This window comes from Micropterus salmoides, unplaced genomic scaffold, assembly GCF_014851395.1.
Source record: "Micropterus salmoides isolate LMB-PRFRI ecotype aquatic unplaced genomic scaffold, ASM1485139v1 Ms_hic_scaffold_2, whole genome shotgun sequence".
NCBI lineage: Eukaryota > Metazoa > Chordata > Actinopteri > Centrarchiformes > Centrarchidae > Micropterus > Micropterus salmoides.
Window position 1 is genome coordinate 44,658,510 of NW_024041150.1, and position 22,969 is coordinate 44,681,478.

Below are 22,969 nucleotides of genomic sequence, written 5' to 3' on the forward strand. Positions count from 1 at the left end.
ATAACAGAATATAACACAGTCCAGCTCTCAGGCATTCTGTGTTGCTTTCAGGTCTGTTTCTCATGTAGATCAACGACTTTCTCATGTAATATCATCCCTGCTGAGGCAACACATGTAGGCATGATTTAGTCTTCCCTCCTCTTTCGTCATGTTCAAAGGGAGAGAAGAGAAAACAGCGGGATTCAAAACCACGAACCAGCGATGGCAGCTGACAGAGATGACAGAGATCAATGTCAATGTCAAGTTAAACAGGTGACATGGGAAAAGCAGAAACTAATTAAAGGTAGCACATTCAGCATTGAAAGAAACAAGATTTCTTTATTTCTTTAATTATTATTTAATATTTTGGTTTTTTTGTCAGGATCTGCAGGCTTTTAAAAAAATATTGGAGGCTTTTGAAGAGCTCAAAGAAAATTTCATGCAACGTCAGGGTGACCTATTTTAAATAAATGACAATAATAATAAAATGTGTGACCGCTTAACCATACTGGATTGGTTTCAGTGCTGTTTATGACCGCTGTGGCTCAGAAAGTAGAGCGGGTTGGCCGTTAATTGGATGGTCGGTGGTTCAATCCTGGCTCCCCCAGGCTGCATGATGAAGTGTCCTTGGGCAAGATAATGAACCCTGAATTGTCGCATAGGAGGTTGCAGTATTTTGTCGTCATGTTTCTACAATAGCCAACAATGGAGAAACAGCGCTACAGAGCGCTTTTCGTCATCACAGCGTTCTTCTTCTGCTTGTATAATTCCGGCAGTGTAGACACGTGTCACTACATTAAATGCGTCCATATTAGAAGAAGAGGAAATAATAATAATAGTGAGAAGTCCTCTGGTTTATTAGAAGTAAGAAGAGAAGTAACATTTGGACAACCATCCATCTTCTCTGTCTAAAAATGCGGTTTGAAAGAGGTGTCAAGGAAGCCATCTACACCAGGGTTGAGAAGCTGTCATTGAACAGGGGAGGGGGTCTACGCCACCACTTATCCCCCACTTACAATGCTGTCCTTTCATCACTTCCCAAGAAACTCAACAAACGTAACCTATTGGCCTCAGGTGAAGATACCAACAGCAACAAGGAACACTAACGAACCAGCGGTATCGATGACCCGGGATAACGACCCCACTGAGGTTAAATAGCTGAGTTTCCCTGCCAGTCAGTCAGAACTGAAGAAGTCCTTTGGATGAGGGACGAAACGTCTTCCAGTATCTTCAACCAAGTCCAGTTGCCCTTGATTTTAACCTTCGTTGGATTTTATCCAAAGCAACTTACATTTGAGTAACAACGTACAAACATCAACAATTCAATTCAATTCAACGTTCTGAACCATTTGTAGGGGTTTCACCACACAAGCTGGAAGACCTGCTAGGAGGGCATTGGAATAGTCGAGGCGAGAGATAACTATTGCCTGTACCAGACTCTGGGTGACATATTGAGTGAGGTAGGGCCTGATTTTTCTGATGTTGTATAGAGCAAAGCGGCACGACCAAGTGACAGCAGCAACATGGTCTGAAAAGGACAGCTGGTCATCAATCATGACACCCAAGTTTCTCACCACCCTGGTTGGAGTGATGGTTGAGGAGTCGATTTGTAGTTTGATGTTATGGTGGATAGACTGTAATGACCAAGAGTTCAGTCTTAGAGATGTTTAGTTCAAGGTGGTAAGCCTTCATCCATGCAGATATGTCCGAGAGACAGTCTGTGATCCGCACCAAGACGGTGGGGTCGTCTGGCGGGAAGTTAGGTATACTTGAGTATCGTCTGCATAGCAGTGGTAAGAGAAGCCGTGCGAGCGAATGACCGGCCCCAGTGAGGTGGTGTAAATTGAGAAGAGAAGGGGCCCAAGCACTGAGCCTTGGGGCACCACTGTGGAGAGGGAGTGGGAGGAGGATAATTGTCCTTGCCACAATACATTGTAGGAACCTGAGAGGTAGGTTTCGAACCACAGGAGTGTTTCAATCGAGATGCCCATTGCTGAGAGAGCAGATAGCAAGATCCTGTGATTGACTGTGTCAAAGGCAGCTGATAGGTCAAGCAGGATAAGAACCGAGGATTGGGCTGCAGCTTTAGCGGACCTTAGGGCTTCTGTTACAGACAAAAGAGACGTTTCAGTAGAGTTGCCACTCTTAAAACTGCAATACTGCACACAATCAAATCGTATCAAAGCATTTGTTTCAGACTATTTATAGTTAATAAGTAATCAACATGTTGATTTAATAAGTTAATAAAAATACAGTTCACATCCTATTTTTTTGTGGTCTCACCGTCATTTATGTTTACTTTTGACATAGCTGTGTATTCAGCTATGACAATGTGACCACTAGCCTGTTGAGTTGTGATAGAGAGAGACTGAGTTCATCTGTTCACACTGATTTCAATAGCAGGTAGGTTATTATAACGTCCAATAGTGTCAATCTTACTACTGTAGCAGACCTCGGCTACGTAAAATTTTAATACAGTTATGAAAATTAATATTTCCGGGAATATTAATTTATACCTCGAAAGTAGGAGCACCACCTAAAGATTTGCTTGTCCGCCCAAGGCTTTAGGTCCTTGAGTATAGCCTGAGAATTATACGAAGTTCGGTTAATTCATTAGTTGTTATTCTGAAATCGTAAGGTCAATCAGTCAGTCTCAGATCTGAGCGAAAGTTCTATGTATAGGGACTCTAGATTCTGAATAACACACACACATACATCGCTGTGCTCAAGGTGAATTTATTAACTAACAAAAGAGGGTACAATTGTGGGTAAATGTGGTGATATTACAGGGATAACAGTTAATATGACAATGTAAGGTCCGATTGAATTTCAGTTTATATTGTAGAGGGAGAGAATTCTACGAGTATGAGGGAACGAGTGACCGAAATTGGGTTGCAGATTTAGTTTAACTAATCTAAGGGTTATTAACTGTGGATGGAGCCCATAGAACACCAACGAGTCACAGAGTGTTGCTTGTTTTGCCCTACTGTTGCCGCAGGTCCCGTGGCGAGGCTCGACTGCCGGTTGGCTCGGGAAGTCGGTTCTGGCCCGACCCCAGTGGCGTTTTCGAGTTGGGTTGAAACCGGTGGATTGGGTCCGGAGTCCTCTTGTGGGAAGCGCTTGCAGCAACGGGCTGTCAGCCAAGGCTTTTGCTCTGATCTCAGTTCGTTTGGTGTCGCTATAGGGCCCACTCAGGGTTCTGTCGTCAGAGCCGTAGTTTCATTTATTCAAGGCCATAAATGAAGGCTTCTGAGTTTCTGGTCCAAAGTTGCTCACAACGGTCGGATGAGGTTGCAACAACAAAATCAAATAAACTCACACATTCACCGTAGGTTCGCGAGGCCTCGGGAATATAGGCTATTTAATGTTGCTGAGGTTAAACAGGCAGCTCCAAACAGAATAAAGAAAATCAAATCTCCCGCTGAGAAATTTGGAATTCAGGGTCGTAGCTTTCTCAGCTCGTCTGAAGGAGATTTAAGTACAAAACAAAAATCGGAATTTCAAAAGTAAAGGGAGTTAAGAGAACGTATACGTTTAGTTTCAAGAAAGTTTTTAAAAGAAGAATTTTGAAGAGGCAAAAAGCTGGAAGAAAAGACAGCAGGGCCTTTTTATTGATCCCGCTAGGTAGTGATGTCAATTTTGGGGATGGTCTCCCAAACGTCGCTAAGGTGTTATCTTTTTGGGATAAAGAAATATACGTTGCGTGTATTTCTCTTTGATCTCTCTCTCCACAATATCGACATTTGGAAAAATACTTAGTTCTAAACATTCGGATAGAGGCAGTTAAAACAAGGCTAAACACTATGGAAAAAGGTTATAATGGTTATATAAAACGTAACAAAGCTTGATTACATGTCCTCAGTATACTTGCTGGTTACTGGTTTTAACTCATGAGACAATTTAGATGTAAGCATGACAGTAAAATTTCGTTTATGCAATTACATGGTGATAGTTAGGCCTACTTAACAATTATGTCAGTGTAAGCCGAGTTTTAAACACTTGCGTGTTATACCTTTCTTGTCCCCTTGGTGGCGCTCGGGTCACACAAGAAAAGAGTAGACATTCTACTTTAACTGAGAGGATGGTGGTGCCTACGAGCGTTTCCATGGATAATTTAGTAAGAAATTGTATATGAAACATTTAACTAAAGCATTAGTTAGCACTGAATAGACAGTGATTACTAGGGAGTAACAGGAATGACTTAAGACAACACAGAAAGAGGTTAGAAAACTAGTTCAAGATTACTTTCTTATGGGTCTGCTAGTCTTCAAACATCACTAAAGGATAACAACAGGGTTATTACTTACTAAACTCAGAGGCAAACACTGCTGCTCACTTAGCAAGGTTATTATTTAAACAGAATAAACACAGTTATACTGGAAACTTGCTTGGTTCGAGAAACAGGGGTTTTTATGGTCTCTCTTCTCTTCATTCCTGGCTTATCGCACAGGTTATCAGAGAATGAAATGGTGGTTTATGGCTCAGCCGTTCTGTGGAGAGAAAAGAGTCAGGTTGAGGCTGGAGGTGACCTGCTGGAGGGAGAAGGGGTCAGATCGCCCCTTTTCCTGTCCTGTGGACTGTCTTTAGTGACACCTTTACGGCTAGAAAGGTTCACTAAGGCTCTTTGAATACACAATCCTTAAGCGATTAATTGTCTGATTGAGTCTCTTTCGGTCCTTACCAACACCAGGCGATGTCTCTGGGTTTAACATTTGAAAAGGTCAACTCTCGGGGAGGGAAACTTCCCTCCCTCTTTTGACACCATCTGACCTTCTTTGAAGTGCGTCTGGTTGAGTTCACAACACTACTTTCCTGAAAACACGTTTTAAGTTATGGTATACGACACATATCGGGCCTGTTGTTGCCGGGCCACTGAAAGGTGCGGCCTCCGCTCCGTCAGGCGTCTCTTATTTTTCTGTATTGAAGGTGGCAACCCTACACGTTACACCGCTTTTGTTACTTACTAAGTCATGTAATGTTAGTGCTTTTGGTGTCTAAACTTAACCAAATTTCGACGTTTCACAACTTTAACCACTAGTTTTATTTTAAAAGTCTAACCAGACAATGTATATTTATTGTTCTAACTGGACCATGAAGCCCTACATGTCCAAAAATGACGCTAAAGTGGTACCCAGGGTGTTAAAAAGTGATGCTAAAGGTTTCCAATCCTTAACACAAATCTTACACATTAGTCTTAAAAAAGGTCTTATATTAAATTGTTCATTTGTTTTCTGTCACTGTTTTATTATTGCACATTTCATTTATTTACTTGTTTTTGTTATTTTTGTATTTTCTGATTTAGAAATCTGTCTTGTATTTATGTATGTATTATCTTGACCTCATTCTTCAGCTCAACACCAGTGTTGGAAGAAGTATCCTTTACTTAAAAGTACCACACTTTAAAGTACTCCAATACATTATACAAGCTAAACTTGAATAACAAATCTGAACCTTCTTCTCCTGTCAAAGGTTGCAATGTTGCTTTTGAGGTATTAAATCATCACTTTTTTTCTGAATCAAAGGGTCGACAATCTGTATAAAAGAGATGTTTTTTTTTATGCAGCCGTAAATAGTTTCAAAATGCACATAGAAAGTTAGAGAATGTGGACATAAATGTGATTGAATATATGGTAGTTTATCATTAACTACCTCATGTCAACACTTCAAAATGGTTAAAAACTGAACAAATGAAGTAATCAATTTTATGAACACAGTCTTTTCATTAAAAAAAAATCCCAAATTTTGCTGTCAGGGAAAGTGAATAATGATTATATGGACAATGTTGATATATCAATGTCATTTCACAAAACATAAGAAATGAAATAATATATCCGATATATTCAACACATTCTCACTCCCAACTCATCACATAGGGATGCTTGGTCAAGATCCCTTGGTGTTGCTTTTTAACACCCAGGGTACCTTTTAGCATTGTTTTTGGATGTTTAGGGCTCCGCAGTCATGTGAGCAACATTAAACATTAAACATTTTCAAAATAAAAGTAGAGGTTACCATTGTGAAGCATCACAATTTGGTTAGATTTAGGCACAAAAGGAACTGGTTTAGGAAAAGATCATGTTTTGAGTTACAATAACAACATTACGTGACTTTACGTAACTTTACTTCCGTAACTTGCATAATCTTTTTTAACCTTCATAAAGTCAATAAAAACATTGAATTGAATGAACATTGACTTTTTGTTTCACACAGGAACTGAACACCGTCATCCTGGGTAAAAGTCTGGTTTCTGAACCACCCTTCCACCACAACACCTTGTTACTCTGACTTTTTAGTCAAATATCCTACACCTAACTTTAGTGTTTGTAAATGATGCTACAGGACTTTCCCCAGTGTGAACTATAACGCTATGCGGCTCCCCAGGGTGTTACAAGCTGACTCCAATGGGGTTTGACCATGCGTCCATATGTGATGGCTTGGGAGTGAGAAAGTGTTGCTATGTAACAGTTTAAACAGAATATTATAAACAACAAACTAATATGTAAATATACATGATTTTAGACATTATAAAAACACACTTGATAATTGCAAGAAAATTATGTAAAACATCTAAGAAGTTGATAAAGTGTTTTTATGTTTGAAAGCAAAAGGTGATAATCTAAAGTGGTGACAATGTGACAATTATAAATATATATAATCACACAACTCAAACTACAGCTTTACGTTACAAACACCGCAACATAAACATGTTAATATGGTGAAAGCTAACTTTAATAATAACAATAATAATTATACATTTTATTTCTACAGCACTTTTCAAGTTACTCAGACGCTTTACAATAAAAACCAGAACATTGAACACATTAAAAACAAATACATTTTCATTTCCATTTCAGGAACATTAGTTTGACTGATCACCAATCGAACAACAGATACCTAATGCCTCGTGCAGACTACACAACATTCAGCGTCTTCGACTCTTCCAGATATTTGGCATGCTAGATATCTGGCAGACGTCAGTGATGTGTCAGAGATGTGTCAGGGAGCCGCTTTGCTGTGTCGTCGTGTGGTTCGCACATATCAACTGCCGACCACCGATCGACCGCTGACTTACCCCAAATCACAGCCTGACGGTCACCGCGCTCGCCGACCAGCAAATCGGGCTAAAAATCATGTAGTGTGAACTAGGCTTAATCGACTGGGGCCAGATCATCATCAGGACAACCCTAATGACTTTAGACAGATTCCCATAAAAGGGTTTAGACACACTTGTGTTTCTTTAGCTGAGCTGTCCAGGCGAAGTGTTTCTTACATTTAACACACCAGTACGGTTTACATCCTGTGTGGACACGCTGATGCTCTGAGAGTTTGGATGATGAATAGAAACCTTTGTCACAGTGTTGACACTGGTGTGGTTTGACTCCAGCGTGGAAAAGCTTGTGTTTGTGATATGAAGATGAACTACTAAAACTCTTCCCACATGGCTCACAGCTGTATGGTTTCTCTCCAGTGTGGACACGCTCGTGTCTTTGGCATGTGTTTGATGAAGGGAATGTTTTCTCACAATGTTTGCACTTATAGGGTTTTTCTCCAGTGTGGATACTTTCATGATACTTATATGCAGTGGATGACTTTAAGACTTTCCCACATTGCTGACAGGGGTAGGTTTTTTCTTTAGTGTGGATGTTTCTATGAATGTTGTAAGCAGACAGCTGAGTGAAACTCTTCCCACACTCCTCACAGCTGTATGGTTTTAGTCCAGTGTGGATTCGTTCATGTACCCTGCGATCTGTTGAAGAAATGAAAGCTTTCTCACAGTGCCTGCAGTTGTACGGTTTCTCTCCAGTGTGGATACGTTGGTGGATTGTTAGGCCTTCTAGTCGAGTGAAGGTTTTTCCACATTCATCACAGCGGTGTGATTTCTCTCCAGTGTGAATGATTTGGTGACTCTTGAGGTGACATGACCGAGAAAAAGTTTTCCCACACTGCTCACAGCTGAAGGGTTTCTCTCCACTATGGGTTTGTTGGTGGGTTCTATAGTTACCTGACCTTGAAAAGGTTTTCCCACATTGCTCACATCTGTATGGTTTCTCTCCAGTGTGAACTCTCTCATGAACCTTTAGGTCTCCCGCCGTCTTGAATGCTTTGTCACACTGCTTACAGCTGTGAGGTTTCTCGTCAGTGTGATATCTTTTACAATGACTTTGTAGTCGTCCTGATGATTTGAATGTATTGCCACACTCATGACAATGAAACGGTTTCTCTCCAGTGTGAACTCTCTGGTGAATTGTTAGATCTCCTACTGTTTTGTATGTTTTCTCACACTGGTCACAGCTGTACGGTCTCACTCCAGTGTGAAGTCTCTGATGAATCTTTAATAAATACGATGAATTGAAAGCTTTCTCACACTGGTCACAGTGGTGAGATTTGAGTTTGTTTGTGCCTCTTTGTTTCTGTGGGAATAGACAAAGATACAGAGAGAGAGAGAGAGTGTATATTGTAAATGAGTTGCAGCGGTGGACAGAAAATAAAATGTTACCATCATCAATAATAAAACAGTGTTCTCCATGCAAGAGAAGCTGGAGGATTAGCCAAAATAACTAAATTAATAAAAACAAGCTTAGCTAGAGTGCCACTACATGAAGCAGGACACCATTCTTCAATGGCTTCCCACTTGACAACAGTACAATAGTGCATGTTGGTGAAAATGTGTTGTCACATTTGAGGCAGTGCTACCAGATCCTTAACACAGGTCAATGCAGTCGTGTATCAAATGGACACTTTCACTAGCAAGGACCACACCATCAACAGATACAATGAAATGATTTATTGATGAACAAAACAGAAAAATATATATATTTAATTGTGTCTGTTCAGGCATACTGTTACTCATTTATCAGTTCTGATGTGTTTTAGGTGTTGTTTATTGTTGTTGTTGTTAAGGATTCTATATTGGCTCTGTAAATCTTGATTTTCAATTTCTCAAAATAAATTTTTTCCTCATACTCTAAGACTAAAATCTCCACTTCAGTAGCCCCTACAGACACCAAACTTTCCAGTTGTCCTCCTGACTAGCAACACCTTTGGGGCTGACATAACTAAAATTAATTTGGTGGCGATGGATTAATGGGTAAGACACATGCCTTTGGTGTGAAAAGACCCGTGTTCGATTCCCACTGTGACCCATCCACCAATGTGTCCCTGAGCAAGACACTTAACCCATCGTTGCTCCAGAGGCGTGTAACCTCTGACATCAACCCGTTCTCATTCCCAAGTCGTCACATATGGATGCATGGCCGAGAGCCGTAGTCGCCAGTTTGTTGACGCACTGGGAATCCCTTTTCTGTCATAGTTCGACGTATTGGGGGAAGCCCTGCAGCGTCAGTTTTTGATGGTAAAGGCATGTACAGGTGCTGGTCATATAATTAACCATGAAAAAGTTGATTTATTTCAGTAATTCCATTCAAAAAGTGAAACTTGTATAATGTATACATTCATTCCACACAGACTGATATATTTCAAGTGTTCATTCCTTTTAATTTTGATGATTATAACTGACAACTAATGAAAACCCCAAAATCAGTATCTCAGAAAATTTTAATATTGTGAAAAGGTTCAATATTGAAGAGAACTGGTGCCGCACTCTAATCAGCTTATTAACTCAAAACACCTGCAAAGGCCTTTAAATGGTCTCTCAGTCTAGTTCTGTAGGCTACACAATCATGGGGAAGACTGCTGACTTGACAGCTGTCCAAAAGACGACCATTGACACCTTGCACAAGGAGGGCAAGACACAAAAGGTCATTGCTAAAGAGGCTGGCTGTTCAGAGAGCTCTGTGTCCAAGCACATTAATAGAGAGGCGAAGGGAAGGAAAAGATGTGGTAGGAAAAAGGGTACAAGCAATAGGGAGAGGATTGGAGAGGATTGTGAAACAAAACCCAATCAAAAATGTGGGGGAGATTCACAAAGAGTGGACTGCAGCTGGAGTCAGTGCTTCAAGAACCACCAAGCACAGACGTATGCAAGACATGGGTTTCAGCTGTCGCATTCCTTGTGTCAAGCCACTCTTGAACAAGACACAGCGTCAGAAGCGTCTCGCCTGGGCTAAAGACAAAAAGGACTGGACTGCTGCTGAGTGGTCCAAAGTTATGTTCTCTGATGAAAGTAAATTTTGCATTTCCTTTGGAAATCAAGGTCCCAGAGTCTGGAGGAAGAGAGGAGAGGCAGAGAATCCACGTTGCTTGAAGTCCAGTGTAAAGTTTCCACAGTCAGTGATGGTTTGGGGTGCCCTGTCATCTGCTGGTGTTGGTCCACTGTGTTTTCTGAGGTCCAAGGTCAATGCAGCCGTCTACCAGGAAGTTTTAGAGCACTTCATGTTTCCTGCTGCTGACCAACTTTATGGAGATGCAGATTTCATTTTCCAACAGGACTTGGCACCTGCACACAGAGCCAAAGCTACCAGTACCTGGTTTAAGGACCTTAACCCTATAGAAAATCTATGGGGTATTGTGAAGAGGAAGATGCGATACGCCAGACTCAACAATGCAGAAGAGCTGAAGGCCACTATCAGAGCAACCTGGGCTTGAGCAGTGCCACAGACTGATCGACTCCATGCCACGCCGCATTGCTGCAGTAATTCAGGCAAAAGGAGCCCCAACTAAGTATTGAGTGCGGCCAACATTTCTAAAAATCCTGTTTTTGTATTGGTCTTAAGTAATATTCTAATTTTCAGAGATACTGAATTTGGGATTTTCATTAGTTGTCAGTTTTAATCATCACAATTAAGTGAAATAAACATTTGCAATATATCAGTCTGTGTGTAATGAATGAATATAATCCAAGTTTCACTTTTTGAATGGAATTACTGAAATATATCAACTTTTTGATGATATTCTAATTATATGACAGCACCTGTATATGATATTTAACAGAAAAGACAGAGTAAGGAGGTGGTTGGGGTGGATGGAGGGCCAGAACCCCAACTTTGAGCCAGGAGACCGGGGTTCGTGTCCCATGTGAAACAAAAAGTCAACATTTATTTTATTTATTTTGGCAAGTTATTACACAAGTGACGTTAGTTAACTCACGTGTTAACTGACATACATAGTTATTTAAACCCAAACCATGATATTTTCCTAACCTTAACCAAGTGGTTTTGTTGCCTAGTAAGTATTTTAAACCTAACCAAACTGCAACGTTTCACGACTTTAATAACACGTGTTTCAAAATGGCGATGTTTCGAAACGCTAGAGTTTTATTTTGAAAGTCTAACCAGAAATTGCATTTATTGTTGCTAACTTTACCAGAAGTTTTATGTTTGTTGTTGCTAAGCATCGCTAACTTGACCGCGGATACCTAAACGTCAATAATTGACGCAAATGGGCTACCCAAGTTGTTACAAAGCGACGACAAAGCGCCTTGAGCAAGCATCAATATGTGGCCTGTTGGGATTAAGAACGTGTTGCTGACATATATAGCAATTGTAAGTCGCTTTGAATAAAAGTGTCAACTAAATGAATAAATGTAAATGTAATGTAATTTTTAAAATGGGCCAATGACCAGCCTGTAGAGCGTGGACAGCGGCCCATTGGTTCATTGTATATACTGACACTGGCCCGGCCCAATCAAATCTCTTAAAAGCCCTCCCCCTCCACCGCCGTTCCGACAGTCTGTGGAAGAAACTGAGCGGTCGAGAGATAATGGACAAACCTACACCCTCTCTCAAATTTTCAAGTACATCACAAACTAAGATCTAACAACTATTCTACTATGAATATTACATAATACAGTGATTATTTCCTTTGCTGTATTCATCATTTGTATGTGGATAGCTTACTTGAAATCCATATGAGACTACAGTTGTCAGTATCATGAAATACCATGAAACAGCTCCATGCAGTAATTGTTGAAAAAGAACAATTGTTTGCATTTTGTCACTATGGTTTTAATTAAGCTGTACATTTTTCTTATCTTTGGTAGGGAAATACCACAACTAATGAAATCACTTCTGTGTCTCTCTCTCTCTGTTTAGTCAAGCCAGGACTAATTGACTTATTGTAGTATGTGTCGTACTTTATTTTCTTTTGTGTTCTTGGCTTTTAGCTAGGTAACTGAATCCAGTATATTCATAACTGGAATGTCAAATTGGAGGCATGTGCACCTAAGAATTAAGGAGCATGAAAAAAGCATGGCACATAGTGCAGAAGCTTGCATTTCACCGAGAACAGGTGAAGAAGAGGCACCAGGTTTTGGAGCAAGTAGTGGAGGTTGTGCGGGCAGATGGATAGTGAGGCTGTATACATCCTGGATGATGATAGTATTGACCACGGCAATTTTTCTGGAGCTGATCATATTGCTGGGAAAGTATGACGTGTGCATGGAAGAGTCTCAACAATGTGACTGAAAAACAGTCACACGTTTCAGGCACAAGAGTAAGAGGTTCACTTATCACTCTTCGGTCAACTCTGTTTCAACTCTGCGATCTGGACATTAATCCAAGAAAAAAATCTCTGCTGACCTCCAGAAAGCTGGGATGTTACCGGTGCAGCTGGACACCACTCAAGATATAACAGGGAAGTCAGTAAAAGTTAATATATATGCACCAAAACCAGAAGATACAAAGAGGGCATACTCAGGTTAAATTATCCTTACTGCTCAATTATTAGAGTATTTGAGATCACATTGTTGTGTATTTTTGTTTTCCTAAAGCATTATATTATAGTTTGATTGTTATTGCTGTCTTATTGAGCATTGTTCTAGCCAAAGACATCTATCATAAGCAGTCTGTACTCTATTAAGAGTACTATTAAGAGGTCAAGGGCCTGAGAGAGATGGGGACCCAGGTACACCAGGCGAACACGTGGTAGTCTGTAAGCACACATAGCAAACTGACGAAACTGATGAATGAGCATTTTATGCCAAGAAATCCCTTTGAGGCTATCCTCTGCCTAGAAAAGCCACCAGCAATAAATAAGGATTATTCTGTGCCAAGAACAACACTTCAAATAGCTACTTTGGTAAATCTCTAAGATTCAGTTTAGAGAAACATTTGTTTGTGAAATATATTGACATAGTAACATAGATGAGGAGATCATGTAGAAATCCCGCCTAAGTGGGAGGAGATTGAGGATTATAAAAGGAGGTGTTTGCTGACTGAGCACTCAGTTCATCCTGATGCCTGTGAGGATGTAATGTAGAGGAATAAAGACTCTTTTTGCACTGATTTTTGACTCCATTAAGTTTTTGGACCCCAAATGTATGTCTATTTTAGCAAAGATTTTTATAATAGTGGAGAGAAGTTTGTGGTTTTTAACTGGTCTGGCCCCAAACTTATTATTATTATTCCATTGCCCTTCTCTCTCCCCTTCCACTAAGTAAATTTACCATACATGCAACTACCTCTCTACATTGTTGTAGTTTGAAGACACCAGCACTGTGATCATGTGATTATTGTGTATCAGTCTCACCTCTATCTCTGGCACTCATTGTCTTACTTTTAGGTTTCTCTCCTTTGAAGATTTGCTGTGAATTGAAATGGAGTTCACAAGCGTTCTTTTCATTTCATGGTGAGTTTACAAAACATACAACTCTGCTTACATTTTCAAGAAGATACGGTTTCCAACTGCATCTATAATTTGTCATTGCTCATCCCTCCCTCTCTTTTTCACTGTTTCAGAATACCATTGTTGATGATGTGCTGCTATCTATGATCATGAGGGTGTCAATCAAGAGCGAGTGAGTGGAGTGGTTCTCTTGCATTGCTACTCTTGTCCACAGCATGTACTACTTTACTTAATGTTGCTTTGGGGAACGTCATGGCATGCGCACATATTTAACTGGACCATATGTGCTGATGCTGTCTGACCGATCACGGTGGGCCGCCTGGGCCAAAAATGCAAGACCCAATTTTTTGTCCCAGTCCAGCCCTGACTGTACGCAGCAGTTAAAAGAGGCATAGCATCATTGGTTTATGGAATAGAGCAGCTGCCGCACAAATACTAAGAGAAGGTACTGATAAAAAACATGTTGTGACAGTGGCGTGATTGACGCTAAGACTGATATATCTAAGAGATATAAGAGAGAGTAATTAGACGAGCTGTTTTCTAGCGGAGATTACTGCTGCTGCCAAACCAGTTTTGAGCTTGGCTTATCATTTCACTCTGTGTCTGTGTATCTGATACAAAGAAACAAAGAAGTGATTGTTAATTCATAGGGATGTGACAAGATCGAGCATGAGCTGAGTGGAGATGATTCAATCTGCTCATGGCATGAGATTTAGGCTTGTGTCAGTGATGTGTGTCTACGGTGTCCCATACATTTAAGAAGAGTAAGACTGCTGAAGTGTGTCTGCTTTATTGACACATCTCAGCTATAAAGATTTGTATTAAACACAGAACACAGAAAAAGGAAAATGTTGTGCTTTGTTCTACCTCAGGCATCTTGAGAACTAAAGCCTTTCAGGGGGTTTGTTGTTCCTTTAAGGGGTTTAAATGTATAGATGTGTAGGTCATCAGTATGATGTTGCTCATGTACTTTTGGTTACTCTTATTATTATTTTTTTAGGTCAGCTATTTTCTCCTGTTGCTCTGGCATCAGCCCCTCAAGTGCCCATAATATACTTTGTACTGCAGAGGGAGCAATCACCTTTTTAATGTTGGATAATCTGTATCAACTGCTATGCATATATGTTATATTTCTACACTAATCAATGAAAGAAAAATAAATCAAAATGTAAAAAGTGCAAAGTAAAGAATACATCAGTCTGAAAGGATAAAATAAATAAATAAGTCTTTAAAGCCATTTCTGTATGAGTGATTTAACCTTTTTTGGAGAACTCATGCTTCTTTCTCAGACAGCCGCCCTGAATTCAGACAAAATGGTCGCTGCTGTTCCTCTTCTCACGAGAAGTGTCTTGTTTCACCACAGAGCTGTGAACAAACAGAGACATGATGAGACAGGAAACAACGAACAGCCATGCTGTTTATTACACATTACAGCTGAGAAAAGCATGTTATTTTATGTGTTAGAAGATTTGAAATTGAAATGTATTGTGTTTCAGATAAAATAACAACAACAAATACTCCAGCAGTATAGTATTACAGACCAACTTTAGAGTTTTAATGCTGATATCTGTAATTAGAAGCTGCAAGACTTTTCCACGCTCCAGTTTCTGTCGCCATTGTTCAGCTGCACAGCACAAAATGTCTTCTTATTTCACTACCTGCCTCCTCGCCTACTCAATCCTCCGCCTGTGACACAGAAATTGATCTAAGAGCGCCATATTGAAGGACATCTCAATTCATAAAATGCAGCACGAGGAGCAAGCATCGAGGAGGCTTGTTGGAGGAGCTATAAGTGACAAAAGTCTTTTTGGCAACCGTGACGTTTAAATGAGGCGTGACATGCAGCTGGAATATAAAAACCATGGTGTACAGTGTTTTTTAGTATTCATACGTTTTTTAAGATGATCAAATGTGCGATCAAACTCTGATGTTGTTAATGTTATATGTGATGTGTGGATGGGAAGGTAGCCTTTATGTATCGCTGCTCTGACAGAGATCAGGCTGTAACAGTGGAAGACGATGGTGGAAGTAAAAGTCAGAGCAGCTGCAGGAGAAGAAACTGACCTTTTTAGAGTCACTTCCTCAACAAGACATAGTTTCATGAAAACTCTCTCATCATGTCAAAACTCTGTAAAATAACTTCTATCCAAACACAGCAAAGTTAAATTTAAAAAACAAACGTGTTTTTATTGAAATGTGAAGGTTGAATGATGTCTTTCAATTTAATGACAACTGATACTTTTCTTGACAATTATGTCAAAACTATTTATTTCAGTTTAATATTTTATGAGGAGATTAAAGTGGAAAATGGTATTTTATAGGTTCTTTTATTATTTTCAGACTAAGTTCAGTATATAATATAGTATAATAATACATACAATAGCAAAATACAATTTTAACAACACATAAAGCAAACCTCTGTTCCTGCTGAGAGTAATGTGTGATTAAATCTAACAGGGTGTAAATATTTCAGCTGCTGTAAACTTTCTGTTTTGTGCCCTCAAACTCTCTCCAGAGACACAACTCATCTCCAGCAGCCTGTTAACAGCGACATTGAAACAAAGATAACAAATTGTCTCACCTCTTCTTGTTGAATCCAAAGTACTTCCACACTTCTCAGGCGCTTTGATGTCGTGATCTTCAGTTCAGCTCAGATTTCCAGGGGCCTCAGCAAAGAGAGTTCAAGTGATGTGAGGTTTCCTGATGTGGAAACACCAGAGTCCCGACAGTTTGACAGCTTAGAGGAAGCAAAATGGCGGTTACAGAGAGAGTGTTGGAACACACCACATGTGGCTGAGATGCAATCATTTGCATGCCCAGACATGTAGGGTTGAGCAGTGTACAGTCAGGCAGCCGTCTTGGCTCTGCGGACCAGCTGCATAGTGAATCTACAATACTTGGCTTTTACGGTAGATGCAAGTAACTGGCAGAGAAAACTGCTGACTCCAGCAAGAAAAACTGCCAAGAGATTAGTCATGCTTAGAAACAGAGCTGTAAAAGGAGGTGCTGAAGAAGTTATTACATGCCGGCAGGTCAACTTCTGGTGACAGAATGGACTCTAGCTTCTCTCTGATGAAACCTTTGTACTCTAAGTGGTGTCTATTTTGGCTGACAATAAAAATGTGGAAGAAGTTCTGAGCCTTTGAGTACAATAAGTAAATGTAATGGAAGAAGCGGTCTAAGGCCTCTGCTTATGGCCTTTGAAGGGGCACTGACTTCCTGGCCCTGGCTATCTCTGTCAACAGCAGGGTTTCCGTAGCTTAGGTGAGTAATCAGGATTAGGATATTATGGTATGTTAGTAAACCAACTGTAAGTACAATATTAAAATGGTAGTGGGTACTAGGACCATAGACTGTATATAAAGGTTTATTTACAGCCTTACAGGGGTCAGTTTGCCTAGTGGCAAAAACTACACTGCCCACTGGTGGACCGTCAACACAACATAAGCCTTGAATGTCTGTGTTGTACTACATGTAACAGTCTTTTTCTACGCTGCTGGTTACGAGGATCTGGATCACTATATGAAAGCACACATGGTTGCCACAAACGTTGAAATGCAAATATTTAAATAAAAAAAGTAGTAAAAGTAATTTTCAAGTCACCTGTCTGTAGTCTAAGTCAAGTCTCAAATCATGAATACCAAGTCAAAGTGAAGTCGAGTCTTTTGTCTGTTTTAGTCAAGCAAGTCTCGAGTCTTCAAATGTGCGACTCGAGTCTGACTCGAGTCAAGTCATGTGACTCGAGTCCCCCACCTGTGCTAACAATCATAGTAATTAAAGCCAATGTGAAATATGCGATAAGAACAATTTGTGTGTCAAATATGGTGAATATCAGAGCAATATTACACTGACTAAGGACCGCAAGGCTACGGCATGAACACAAGCTGTAAACTCTCTCAATGTGGACTGTATAAGCCACCCTGACATCACCCACTGGTTTGTAGGCTGCCGTTTTGAAGCGTCAAGTTTGGCATTTTGGCCGTCGCCATCTTGGTTGTTTGGAACCAGAAGTGACCATATTTGGACGTGAGAGTGGAGCTGGGGAAGGATACACATTTTTATGCCTAACAGGTCGCTGTGTAGCAACTTGTCAATCACAAGGTCGTCCCACCCTAAAGCATACCCTGATGTATTTTCCTCTAAATTGGACCACAATTTACTTAATAAACATCATGTTACGTTGAAAAACACTTGAAACTTGTGATTAAGATCGTATACTCATAAAGGAAGTTTTTACTGAGGTGATATATCAGGTGAGAAGGAGGCTCATTTTCTCATTGCAATCAAACTTCTTACACTTCGTGTACTCATGAGAAGGTCGATGGTTTGATCCCCTGCTCCCCCAGTCTGCATGTTGAAGTGTCTTTGGGATGTGAATGTGATGCAGTGTAAAGAGCTTTGAGTGACTGAAAAGACTAAAAGGCGATACACAAGTACAGACCATTTAGTTTCTTGACATTACAACATTCACCTCAGATGACTCAGCTTGATGTGCGTGTATGAGCATATTTAGCGACGCAGCTGCAGATGCAGAGACCAGAGAGAGGATCAGGAAACAGAAGAGAGTCATAAGCAACATATCATAAGAGAGAGAGAAATGAGAGCAGAGAAGTTTCTTCAACCTATTACCAAAAGAGATAGTATCAGATACGGGGCCAGTTACTGATACAGTTCAATCTGTATTTTATGCAGCTGGGTCTTTAAATGAAAGGAAATCTGCGGTTACTTACAGTGTATCTAAGTGAGGATAAAGCCGTTGTTGATACTAAAGGTTTTGCACTGAAACCCTTACTACCTGCTCTGTGTGCCACTAATACAAAACAAGCAACAGGGGTGGATCGCTGGAGCCGGGTCTGCTGGTTAGTGCTGCTCCAATGACATTAACAACGGGGATTATTCCCAGAGTATGGAAAGTTGCCTGTGTGTTGTCAATTCACAAATTAAAAGTTTCCTGTTTGGCTACAATATTGGAGTCTCTGGTAAATTCACAGCTGAAAGGAACATCCTGAGTAAATATCAATCTGGCTTCAGACCTGGACGCAGTACCACTACAGCAACTATGCTACTTGTCAAGATATTATCAAAGCACTTTATGAAATATCTTATTGTGCAGCTCTTTTTATTGACTTGTCAAAAGCCTTTGAATTCAGTTTTGCGGAGAAAATTGTTTTCACTGGGTCTGACCTGTGCATGGCTTCAAAATGATCTGAGTGACAGATCCCAGGCCATTGTAATAGATGGTGCAGAGCCAAATATTCCTATATTGAGTTCCTCAAGGATCAATCTCGGTTCCCCGTTTTTTCACAATCATAAATATTTGTAACACTGTGAGGAACTGTAAATATCATCTTTATGCTGATAACAGTCATTTTGCTACAACCCCTCACTACTTTGCTGACGTTTACATTAAATTCAACTAAAACTAAATAAATACTGTAGTCCGGAAAACAACATTTGGATGAGCTTAAAATTGTTACCCTGGATGGTTCTGTTATAGAACGTACAAATACAGTACCTTGGTATTTGGTTGGATGAACACCTTACTTTAAAAAACACATCTTACTGTCTTGGTGAGGAAGCGAAGAGTTAAACTTGGTTTATTTTATAGAAACAAATCATGCCTTTCTTACCAGCATATAAATAACATTGTAGAAGCTTATTTTTGGGTGATTTACTGTAAATGCACGCTTCAGCTGCAGTGCTGAGGTCTCGACACACCATTGTGTACCGTACTTGCTAGTGGGGTGAGATTCTTTGGTCACCAGGAGGACCAGGCACTGGTTATTAATCGTCCGTAAGGCTTTAAATGCAAAAACCTTTCAGCTATGTAACCTCTAAAATAAATTGGAAAGTCAGCAGTTAGTTAGAGATTTCTCAGGTTCATTGTGAGCTGCAAAAACCTGCCTGTGAATATAATGCTGTGAATATAATTGTTTATTTTATTGTATTATATATTTATATCTCTTTAATAATATCTGAATAATGAGTTGTAAAAGAGACCCTGGTCTGATTCTCTGTATAAATAAAGGTGTGAACACACACATATTAACAGCCTTACTTTTAGTATGAAAACTTTACATTGTTGAAATGACTCCTCCTGAAGACTGTCGAGTGTCTGCAGTGACAAGAAGCAGCCAGCAGGTGGCAGCACATCAGCATCTTCATGGACTTCCTGCACAGAGCTGCAGTGTCGGCAAAAACATTAAACATGTTTAGTCAGTGGGTATCTACTTTATTTAATTTGCCATTTCTTTGTTCATTGACAGCACTGAATGTAACTAAAAACCTGGTTTTAAGCTGTTTGTCAGCTTTATTTCCTGTTTGTGTGTTTTTTGTTGCTGTCAAGTTGTTTCTGTTGAACTGACTTTGTGTCTCTTTTTATAAGTGAAAGATGGAGCGGAGAGCGGAGTAGGTGAGTCAAGAAGGTCACTTTGTGTTGAAAAGTGGTTGGGACAGAAGGGCTCAGATTAGAGGGGTGATGACACTTTTGGGTCACGAGACGTGACAATGCAGAAGACAAGACGATTTTGAGCATCATTAAGCTGATATTTTCCTGCATTCTGGAGACATTTTATGTATTTTTTTATACAAGGGAAAAATGTATTGCATTGCGGGTTTTCTTATTGTGCAAATAAACCTTTCTCAAACCATTTTAATTTGTTAGTTAACATTTCTTGGTGCAAGTTATTTTTCAGACTTTTTTTTAACAAATGCTTTCAAAATGTGGTGGGGACATGTCCCCAGCGTCCCCAGTGTAAATGACACCCATGGGGTCAGTGGACCAGTTAGGGTCAGACAGCAGTGTGGAGCTGTAGACTCCATCAGAGGAGGGAGGGTTTTAAAAATGTTTCTCTAAAAGTGTTCAGTTTTGTGTTTTCAGTTAAATCTTCTTGTTTTGCTTGTACAGAATCTGTGGAGTAGCCTATAAATGTATCACATTAATATAATATAACATTAAATTAAAACTACTTTCATAGCTACGTCTACTGTTAGCCGTTTTGGGCAGGATCTGTACTAATATTAATTTTCTCACTTTACATTTACTCATTTTCCCACCTAGCTGATTAATACTTCCAGAACATTATTACAAGAAACGCCGCGGTACTGAGTTACTGAACGCACCATCCTTGGCCTGAATGCCCGACAGGGCGGCAGGTCAGCTGCGCTGTCAACCAACGAGCTAAAGTAAAGTAAAAGGAAAACTGGGGAACGAGTTCTTTCGCCCCCTCCTCTGTTGAACGTGTCTCACAAACCTGGCTGAGTTCAGCCCCGACAAAACATAGGAAACCAGTGCAAAAGGTTTTCGATTGAACTTGTCCCTATAAATTATTGTATTATTTTTTAGGGGTGCTTAGATGAAATTTAGGGGCTGAATCCCTCACCAGCAATCTTTGTTCAGTTTCCTGCTTCAGTACTTCACTTGGCTGTGAGCAAAGTTACTCTGAACAAGCAGGTTTCATTAGTGATCGCTCTGGAAGGAGAAGCAGGAAACCAAACAGACAGAGTTGGGAGTCAGGGGCTGTAAGCAGAGGTTTGCTGCAATTTGAAGTTAATTTAAGCTGATAAAACTGAGAGATAAAGATTTATAAAGCCTGAAGGTTTTTTTTTTTATAACAGCAGAGGAGCAGCTGCCTCATGTCTTCCACCATCTTTGAGCTATTTCAATATTTTATTAATTAACCTACTACAATGAACTCATCTCGTCTTTGAGCCAAACTGCAGAATACTTAAACCCTAATAATAATCCTGGATGTGTAGTGAGCACTGACACACACACGCTAAATATATGCATGCATTTCTCATATGAGATGAATCTTGTAATGTAGCTACTGTGATCGTGACGCCTTGTTGAAGTTTATGCAGGACCTTGTTGATACTGACAGAGAGTTAAAGCCTGCAGCTGCGCCCACACTGATTCATATATTACCTACAAAGCTCTTAATGGTCAGGCACCATCTTATCTTAAAGAGCTCATAGTACCTTACTACCCCACCAGAGCACTGCGCTCCCAGAATGCAGGGTTACTTGTGGTTCCTAGAGTCTCCAAAAGTAGACTAGGAGCCAGAGCGTTCAGCTATCAAGCTCCTCTCCTGTGGAACCAGGTTCCAGTTTGGGTTCAGGAGGCAGACACCATCTCCACATTTAAGAGTAGGCTTAGACTTCCTCTTTGATAAAGCTTATAGTTCGGGCTGGCTCAGGTAGTCCTGAACCATCCCTTAGTTATGCTGCTATAGGCCTAGACTGCGGGGGATTTCCCATGATGCACTGAGCTCCTCTCTCCTCTACTTTCTCTCCCTCTGTATGCAACCTCATCCCATTATTGCATGTTACTAACACAACTTCTCCCCTTTCTGGTAGTCTTGTGCTTTCTCGTCTCTCTCCTCTCTCCTCCTATCACTTCCTGCAGAAACTGTTTTCATGTGTTTCAACTTATGGAGTAATTGTGTTGTTGACATAAGAGCATAGGTTGTGTTTTCATCAGTGGAGGGGACACTTATTAAGTTGGGTATCTGTGGGCCAGGGGAGGACGGGGACACGTCTGAGGCAACATTTGTGGACACATGTAACTGGAGCACAATGCTTAGTATTTTATAACAAATTTACACATGCAGTTAAAACAATGGCTGTCCATCTGAGTATGTTGAAGTGTCTGTGTGCTCTCTGTCTGCTGTCACTGTGTTCTTCCTACCTCTACCGCCCTCCTCCCTGTCTCTGCTAGGCCTACAGTAGCATCCTTACTGACAATCAGATTATGTTGAACTCTCTCTGATAATGAGGTGTTTATTTTGACTGAATGTTGAGCTGGTCAGCCCATCTCAGGACCAGGCCGGCCGTCGCCAACTGGGCTAAATGCTTTATATATTTATATAGACTATTAAGTGTTTCCCACAGAATGACAGTATATTTGTTTCTAGACTATTTCTTATTTAACCATTTTAATTGTACTTCTCATTCTCCACCTTTGTAATTTAGTGTTTACTCACTGGCCTCCTTGAATCTGCGGTCTTTGCCTCTTTCTGTTCTCTTCATGTGTTAGTCAGCCCTGTTGACTCTCACCATCCTCTGTGGTTTAAACAGCACTTGCAGTTTCCACTCGTGTTTCCCTTTTCAGCCGCAGGTGGGTTAGGGTTTTGGTTAATGAAGCAATACAGACTAGTTAAGTTGTGAAGGAATTAACAGTAGATTACTGGCTTAAAGAAAATACTGGAGTAAAGCGTAAAAGTAGGCTTCAGTTTTGATGACTTTTCACTGTGACCATTTGGACTGAACCTTTAAATTTGAAGCAGCAGAAATCAGCTCTGGGATCTTTGTTCATCACACTGGAGACGTTATTATGTGGACTGCATGAAGGTGTGTCTGCTGTCGTATACTGGCGTTTATTCTGAATGACATTTGATGAGATCCATGTGATGGGACTAAATCACATAAAAATGCTTTGATATGTTGTGAAAACAATTACATCAAAGGC

At 40.2% G+C, this 22,969-nt stretch overlaps 2 protein-coding genes across 3 annotated transcripts in view; both read right to left on the reverse strand.

The window, feature by feature from the left end:
* Window positions 1–22,969, reverse strand: part of LOC119911619 (coxsackievirus and adenovirus receptor homolog) — a 185,895-nt gene that overhangs the window by 35,412 nt on the left and 127,514 nt on the right. The window lies entirely within an intron of this gene.
* On the reverse strand, window positions 6,691–16,337 carry LOC119911606 (zinc finger protein 85-like). The gene is made up of 3 exons (XM_038730530.1): window positions 16,082–16,337; window positions 14,759–14,865; window positions 6,691–8,390 (listed from the first exon to the last, which is right to left on the reverse strand). Exons 2-3 carry the CDS (start codon window positions 14,774–14,776, stop codon window positions 7,197–7,199), a joined length of 1,212 nt encoding a protein of 403 aa, XP_038586458.1. The 5' UTR covers window positions 14,777–14,865; window positions 16,082–16,337; the 3' UTR covers window positions 6,691–7,196.